General features: G+C 36.6%; 1 protein-coding gene across 2 annotated transcripts; it reads left to right on the forward strand.

The window, feature by feature from the left end:
- The first annotated feature begins 526 nt into the window (after positions 1-526).
- Positions 527-7,576, forward strand: LOC112203380 (cytochrome P450 CYP749A22-like). Of its 2 annotated transcripts, none has more exons than XM_024344356.2 (5): positions 527-1,012; positions 1,149-1,372; positions 3,246-3,478; positions 6,320-6,707; positions 6,815-7,576. In XM_024344356.2, exons 1-5 carry the CDS (start codon positions 736-738, stop codon positions 7,241-7,243), a joined length of 1,551 nt encoding a protein of 516 aa, XP_024200124.2. In that variant the 5' UTR covers positions 527-735; the 3' UTR covers positions 7,244-7,576. The 2 variants fall into 2 exon arrangements, with proteins under 2 accessions (XP_024200124.2, XP_040375368.1); XM_040519434.1 differs by having other exon boundaries at positions 1,166-1,372.
- The last annotated feature ends 1,382 nt before the right edge of the window (positions 7,577-8,958 follow it).

Raw genomic sequence — 8,958 nt, forward strand, 5'->3', positions numbered from 1 at the left:
AAAAAAGAAAGAAAAATAAATCAAATAACATTAAGAGAAACCCTTTTACCTCTGTTGATATATGAAAAACAATGACTTGAAAAGAAGAGCAGATGTTTGAAATCCTCCCTTTCCAAGTCTCCTACTTTTCCCTATTTTCTACAAAAGCAAAAGAAACTGATCAAAAATTGTTTCATTCACAGATTAGAAGAAAATAAGAAAACACTATGCACTATTAGCAAAACCCAATATCAAAATGAGATTTTGATAGAAAAAAAAAGGAATGGAAAACCAAATACCCAAATAGTCAAATACGTATTCTATCTCCTGCTCTTCAAGTTCTCGTCTGAAATTACCCATCAATAGCCCAACTTTACAAACCGAATCTAAATTACCAACTGAAGACCATGGATGGGTTTGACATTACCTTGAGGGAATCGATTTCATTAGTCCGGACCGTTATGTTAGCAGTGACACTGACACGTGGTGCTCCAGAACCACCTAATAATTTCCCTATATTTGTGGCCGGCCACATACCCTCGTCTCCTCATCTCACTCTTCAGTCCTTCACTGCCATCTTCTTCTCTTCTCCTCTTACGTACTCACCAACACCATCATCCAATGACTCAATCCTTCAAATTGTTAAGCCTCAGCGCCCTGTTTTAGTTCTCAGGGGATCTACAAATTTCTTCTAATCCAAGACTGAGTTTTGTGTTTAAGAGCCAGAGCCAAACAGTTAAATCGATCACTGAAAATATGAGTACTACAGCATTCCCAGTATTCATTGTTTCAGGCTTTGTTTTTCTGTTCCTTCTGATCTTCAAGATCTATCACACACAATGGCAGACTCCCACTCGCCTACAGAAACTGATGGCTCTGCAGGGAATCAAGGGCCCTTCTTACAGACCTGTCTATGGAAACGCCAAAGAAATCTGGAACTTAAAGAAGGAGGCCATGAGCAGACCCAAAGGTTTATCACATGACATACTTCCTGTAGTTGAACCTCAGTATCACTCGTGGCTTAAGATATATGGTAACGAATAATAAACTCGATCGATCTCATCAAATATCGCTTCCAAATCTTTAGTATTTCCTTTCTCAAAAAAAAAAAAAAAAATCCTTTAGTATTTCCATTTCACGTAAGTGTACGTTGTTGTGTTTTGTGACAGGGAATATTTTTCTTCAGTGGTTAGGTACCAAAGCTCAGTTGGTAGTTATGGAACCAAAGTTGTGCAAAGAGATACTGAATAACAAAGACAGAGTTTATCGGCAAGTGCAACAACAAGGGATTGGGAAGAGGCTGTTAGGAAACAGCCTCGGGACTTCTGAAGGAGAACAATGGCTAAAACTTCGTAAGTTGGCCAACCATGCCTTCCATGGAGAGAGGTTAAAAGTAAGCAATTATGATCACAATTGTTGACCGCAATCATTGCAAATTAAGACTGTAGATATGGGTCTTTCAATCAACTCCTTAATTATAGGGAAAGAAGGTAACTCCCACATGTCAGTCAATTACTCCTAGGAGTGAACCTACTCATTCACTATTTTCTCAAACAAGCTATTATATATTGACACGCGTACAATTTAAAAAAACAAACATAAACTAATTTAGCGCTTTTTTTTTTTTGTTAAACTGTTAACTCAAGTGATTTATCCATGATTCTTATCCATTCTAATTGACACTGGCAAGTAGGGGTGGGCAAAAACCGATCCGGAAGTGCAAAACCGGCCGAACCGGCCTGGAAAACCTGCTCGGGGATCGAACTGGACTAAATATGGCAGAAAAAGTCTTCTTTCCGAACCGGACCGGCTTTTTCTAGTTTAGGATCGGGTTCAGCTTTTGATCCGACCGAAATAAAACCGAACAGTCCGAATAATTATTATTTAATGTTTATTTAAATTAATAATATTTTTAATGATTGTCTAATTCTTATTGGCTGAAATCAGGTTACACATAGAACCTATTGCACCCAATTCCTTTCCTTAGAACAAAACCCTAAGCTCTAACTCAGCCTTTCATCTCTCTCAACTCAAACCACTCTCAGAGCCGCCGACCAATGACGAGACGAGACCATCGCCGCCAACCAACGCTGCCTACCAACGACACCGTCATCTGTCAGTCTCTCATCTCTTTCAGTTTTTCAAGTTCGACTTTGATCTGCACTTCTGCACAACGACTTCAATTTGCCAAAGTCGACCCGAACCTGCAACCTTCGATCTGCAATTCTGCACAACGCCGCCTTCCAACGACGACGAGCAATGACGATGAGCAACGACACTGATCAACTGAAACCGAACCGGGCCCACTTGAAATTTGGGTCACCCGAATTTTTTGGCCCAGCCCATTAACATTTAGTTTTCGGTCCTAAAATTCAGCCCACCAAAGAATACGGGTCGGATGCGGTTTTGGCCCAAACCCGATCCGACCCAACCTGCGCCCACCCCTTCTTGCAAGTCCTACACTCTCCACTCCCAGCCTAGAAACAAAACAAATTTGTGGCTTTCTAAGACCCAAAGTACTAAATATAACATATGGCTCTGGACCAAATTGGATAACCATCCCATTTAGTTAGCTATAAGATGGAGAATCCTTGTGGGCAATGGACTGAAGAAATTCAATGTTGTCGCACAATTCTGATTTTGGTTTAAATTCCAAAAGGCCAATAAAGATGATGAATTCAACAACTGTTGAGGGAATGGTTTCTTCAACATTGCTTTTAAGAAGAAAAACTAATTAGATATATGGCTGCTCGGTCATTGTGGTTGGAAAATGAATGACATTATAGATGGGAAACTAATTGGATATATGGCTACTCGGTCATTGTAGTTGGAAAATGAATGACAATATTATAGATGGGAGGGAATCGGGTTCACTGAGAGAATAGATCATTTTTTTTTCTTTTGATAAAAATAGATGAGAAGTGAATAAACGGTGTGAGTTAACAAAAATTCAGTTAATAATTTCTTTTCTTTTCTTTTTAATAATTGTACATGTGTCAATGTATAATAGGCTGGCAGGAAAAAAGGTGAATGAGTAGGTTCACCCCAGAGGTGAACCTAAGAATTATCCATTACTCAATTGAGAAACTATTTTTATTCTTATTTATCTTAGTAGAGAATTTTTCTTAGTTACCGCATGAGTTGTCAAGTGATAAATTTTTACATGAAATACAACATGTATGAAAAATGTGCATGACAGTCTTATTTGAAAAATAATGAGTTGAAGGAAATTTGATTTACTACAATGATTTTTTTTTTTTTACCAGAATATGGTTCCAGATATGATAGCTAGTGCTGAGAAGATGCTGCAAAGGTTGCAAAATAGAGAGGACAAAGAGATCGAGATGTACCAAGAATTTAAGTTGTTTACTTCAGAAGTGATTGCCAAAACAACATTTGGCAGCAGCTATTTAGAAGGGAAGAAAATTTTCGACATGTTGACGGAGTTATCTGTGTTACTGTTCAAAAATTCTTATAACATCAGGCTTCCCGGTATCCGGTAACTATCTTGAACTAACATCCATTGCATTTGAAGGAATGATCCCAAGGAACCTATCTTTCTTGTAGTTTCTGGTTCTATATTTGATTGATATATATATATATATATATATGGTTAAATAATGTTTAATCCCTGAACTTTTACTGAAAAAACACTTCAGTCCCTCGCCTTTTAATTTGACACGTTTACTCCATGTTCTTTCAATTGTACACCCAATAGGTCCATTCCGTTAAATTGTGCCATTAACTTCCTATTTTAAGGATAAAATTACTGTCATAGCCTTGACTTTCTCTTTTTTAATTTTTTTAATTGTTTTTATTCTTCTCTTTTATTTTTTCTTTCTTAAATTTTTTAATTGTTTTTATCCTTTTTTTTTTTTTCCTTCTGATTCATACCAATAAAATTACTATTTTTTAATTGTTTTTATTCTTCTCTTTAATTTGACACGTTTACTCATTTCTTCTATTATGACTAATTTTAGGGGATGTTTGGGTGAGCCGAAGAAGAAATTAAGTTGCTTCTTGAGGCCAATAAAATTAGTCATAACTTTTAATACGACTTTTGTTAATTTTTTTAATTTTTTATATTCTTTTGTTTTATTTTTTCTTCTGCTTTGCACCTATAAAATTACAAAATTTTTAATTGTTTTTCTTCTTGTCTTTAATTTTTTCTTTTGATTGGCACCAATAAAAGAGAAGAATAAAAACAACTAAAAAAAATTAATAATTTTATTGATGCGAATTAGAAGAAAAAATAAAAGAGAAGAATAATAAAAGAGAGGAAGAAACAAATTAATCTCTTCTCCAGCTCACCCAAACACCCAATAAAATTAGTCATAACAGAAGAAACAAGGGAGGGACTATAATACTAATTTTTATCCTTAAAAGAGAAGAAAAATAAAAGAGAAGAATAAAAACAATTAAAAAATTAAAGAGAAGAATAAAAACAATTTAAAAAAATTAGTAATTTTATTGGTATGAATCAGAAGAAAAAAAAATAAAAGAGAAGAATAAAACAATTAAAAAATAAAAGAAAGAAAAAATAAAAGAGAAGAAGAAAAACAATTAAAAAAATTAAAGAGAATAATAAAAACAATTAAAAAATTAAAGAAAAAGAAAGCCAGGGTTATGATAGTAATTTTATCCTTAAAATAGGAAGTTCACGATACAATTTAACGGAATGGACCTATTGGTGTAATACTGAAAGAATAAGGAGTAAATGTGTCAAATTAAAAGGCAAGGGACTGAAGTGTTTTTTTCAGCAAAAATTCAGGGTCTAAACAGTATTTAGCCCATATAGTGTATATATATATATATATATGACATGTGACTACTCTTGTTGTAATACCATGAAAATTCATTATTAATTTAGGATGATTTTTTGGAGATTATTGAATAGATTGTTAGGATGATTATTTGGTTCAGAGCGAATTAGAAGTATTTCGGACGATTAAGTGCTCGAAACGTTTTTATTTCGGGGCGGGTCAAAAGGTAGACTTTTTATTTGTTGGGTTTCTCCAAGAACTTCCTTCACAAAAGTTGTAGATCGCGTCGATACGAGTTTGTGAACATGCGGCACGTGAAAATTGGAGATCGTATGAGAAAGTTATTGGCGATTGAAAAAATTGGGAAATTTATATAAATAGGAAAGATTCCGGGATTTTTCATAAAACCCTAGAATTTCCCTTTTTATATTTTCCTCCCTTCGGTTTCTCTCTGTTCTCTCTCTCATAACCGATGAAACCCGGCCGACCCGACCCGAATTTTCTGACCTTTTCCTGCGTCCTCCGACCAAGCCACCAACGCAGACTTCTTCGCCGCTACCTCCCTATTCTCCCTTTGGTGCTCGACGGCGATGACAACTACCATAAGCGGCGGATTGGAGCTGTGGAATCTAGCTCGGTCGGATTTTGCCGATTTGGGCATCACACAGACCGATCCTCTGGGTTCTAGATTCCTCTTCTCCATTTGATCACACTTGTGCCAGCCTTAAAGCACGATTTTGCGTGTGGAGTGAAAGATCAAGGTTGGAAGATCAACGACTCATATCGGTTCTGTAGATCAGACGGCCACGATTGATCGATCTAGGCTGAATCTGACTTAGCTCCAGGTATAAAAGTTGTTCCTCTCTTCATTGTGCACATTTTTGGACGATTCGATTAGAGTAGTTTTGAGTTTGGTCTGGCGGCGGTGTGCCACCGCCTGTGGCGGTGCTTGGCGGCTTTTTCGGCCATACCAGGAGCAGTTTCTAGTTTTATCTATCATCTACTTGTCGATACGAGCATTTTGATATATAATACGTAATTTTCGGAGTTCGTATGATTTTGTTAGGGTTTTTACTATTTTCGATTGTCTCGGTTTTCGATCGACTTGTATCTTTGACATATTGATCGTAGGAGTGTTCCGGAGACTTTGGTACGTGGTCTTGGACGAAGTTTTGCCTTGCTTGAAGTATTATTCGATTTAAATGCTTGCGTACTTTGTGTTGTATTGAGTGTGACCTTGATGTGATTAGGTGATTGAACAGAGTTTGATGATTCTATGCTTGTCTCGGTTATGTGTGAAGACGCAGTAGGATATAGAGGTGAGTAAATCTCACATTGTTTTGGGTGATAAATTAGTTGAGTGATAGTTAGTAGAATAAATTTTTAGGTGTGATTGTTAATTGTTTATAATTTGTGCTTGAAAATCAGGGCGTGACACTTGTATATGTGATATTTGGTTTGGACATTACTAATTGTGCTATTTTTATCTGCTACATAATAGAGCACAATTCAATGTAATGTTGTAGGAGGATTGTGTATGTTCCTATTTCTCATGTTTATTACATTCCATATTGCAGAAAGCTTTTTAAAACTAGTGATGAATTGATTCAAGCAGAAAAGCTTGAGAAGGAAATACGTGACATGATATTGGAGACTGTAAAGAAAAGAGAAAACAAGGCAGTGAGTCAGCAAGATGAACACAACTTTGGGGGGGATTTTCTTGGATTACTTTTAAAGGCTCATCATGATGACAGTAATGACGAATATAGGGTCACGATAGATGATATAATTGATCAGTGTAAGGCAATGTACTTTGCTGGACAAGAAACCACTAATGGTTTGCTGGTTTGGACCGTGTTTCTTCTGGCACTCCATCAGGATTGGCAAAAGGAAGCGAGAAAAGAAGTCCTGCATCTATTTGGAAAACATAATCCAAATTTCGATGGCATTTCCAGACTAAAAACTGTAAGAATGTCAATAACCATTACACTGAAGTTGTAAGTAGTAGCAATTGTCATCAGTTAAGTACAAAATCTGTTCTGTCTCATTTTGTTTCGATCTTCTTAATGCAGATGAATATGATCCTCAATGAGTCTCTAAGGTTATATCCTCCTGTCAGTCAACTTACAAAGATTACTGAAAGGGAAAGCAGGCTGGGGAAGTTGATTGTTCCTGCTAATATTGATGTAGTCATCCCAACTTTAGCACTTCACCATGACCCTCAAACATGGGGACAAGACGTGGAAGTTTTCAAACCAGAGCGGTTCTCAGAAGGGGTTGCTAAAGCTACCAAGGATAACATGGCTGCATTCATACCCTTTGGAATGGGACCTAGAATTTGTGTGGGTTTCAACCTTGCCACCACTGAAACTAAGATTGCTCTGTCAATGATTCTGCAACGCTACTCCTTCACTCTTTCCCCAGGTTACGTCCACTCTCCTCTTCATTTTCTTACAACTCGCCCACAGCATGGAGTTCAAGTAATGCTACACTCCCTGTGAAATATTAAAGATCAGACTTGCTCTCTGTGTCAAGGATTCATGGATTGGCTAAATAAATGGAGTCCTACAATAATGTATGTTAGTTGGTGTGCATGTTATCAAGGATCCATGATTGGGTAGATACATGGTTCTCTAGTAATAAATAATGCTTCAATATATAAATAGCCAGCCTTGCTTGTACAAGGTTTGTGTACTGCACCTTAGGTATTTGAGTGAATCTACAGAATTTCCAGCAAGTTTAGTGCATAGATGTTTCGAAAAATTAGGAGCTCCAAAAACAATTTCCCATGATGAAAAATCTCACACTTTTTTGGCACATTTTTGTGTGCCATACTTTTAACTTGCAAAATAGTTAGTTGTCAACTTGGTGCAGAAAATGTGTACTTACTTCTTGGTCCATAAGGAATTAAATAACAGGAAGAAGAATACAAATGCTCTAACAAACCTCAATTATTCTGTACTTTTTCAGTCAACAAGTGACCAAAGAACATGACATGGATATTAAACAAAAATCAAATGCCCAAAATGGCATGATACCCTTTTGCAGACTGTAGATCAAGTGTGTGAATAGCCCAAAAGCTTCTCCCACTTGCTGAAAATGGACTACTGCAATCAATATCTGAACGATATGGAATTTGTAGGTTCTGCATTGAGTGAATAAGGCACAGCTGATAAACAAAAATCAGGCAACAGAGGGGGCATTATCTGGGGTCGAAGGAGACACCAAGAAGATGATTCATCATTCAAATAGAAAAACCTCCACACCGAGAGGAGGAGGAGGCAGAAGCTCGGTGATAGGCTACTAATACTGCGTTCACTAGTCCCAATAATTACAAATGCAAGCATTCGATGCCCTTAATGAGCTCACTTGGACTAGAAACCACCACATGCTAATTTCTAAGTTATATATAGAATCTTGCTCTTCTAAGGATGCTACTTAAGGAACGGATTTCCATATTTTGACCACTTTTCAATCACATATCACATCTTAACCATTCAGTTTTTAGGTATATATGAGTAGATCATCTCTGCAAATTTTCAGTTAAATTGATGATCGTTAAGGCATCCAAAACTGCATTTTACACGAACGAATCGAATCTGTCCAACCTGAACCGTTCGTGTAAATTGCAGTTTTAGATGCCTTAACGATCATCAATTTGGCTGAAAATTTGCAAAAATGATCTACTCATATATTGTTGTATATACTTAACAACTTGACCAGCTAATGATTATGCATATTGTTGTATCCCTTGGAATATGGGAATTCTTCTGCTTGTATATAATGTTTACTATTGTTATTGGTGTGGTCAGATAAGGGTTGATGCGGCTCCGATTGATGGGAACAAACTTTGGGTAAAGACGATTATTGAGAGGAAAAGAGGTGGCTGTTTCACCCATTCTAACAGTAAGTCCTAAAAAACCGAAGTACATCTATTATATGATGATGCTAAGTTTAAGTACAAATGCATATATATAGTCATAGTCTCGTAGATGGAATATACTTTGGTTGAAAGGCTCTACTACTTCACTCATAACGAGCACTGAAATGAAGTTTAATGATTTCAGGGTTTCCATTTTGACACGCTTCAAGTCGAACAAACCAGGGAACTTATGTGCTAGAGATCGTTAACAACATATAAATAGAGGATATGGTGGTTCCATAATCTGAAGGTTTAGTGTTTAGTCATTGTGGCATTTGGCCATCACTGACATTA

This window comes from Rosa chinensis, chromosome 5 (assembly GCF_002994745.2).
Source record: "Rosa chinensis cultivar Old Blush chromosome 5, RchiOBHm-V2, whole genome shotgun sequence".
NCBI classification, from domain to species: domain Eukaryota; kingdom Viridiplantae; phylum Streptophyta; class Magnoliopsida; order Rosales; family Rosaceae; genus Rosa; species Rosa chinensis.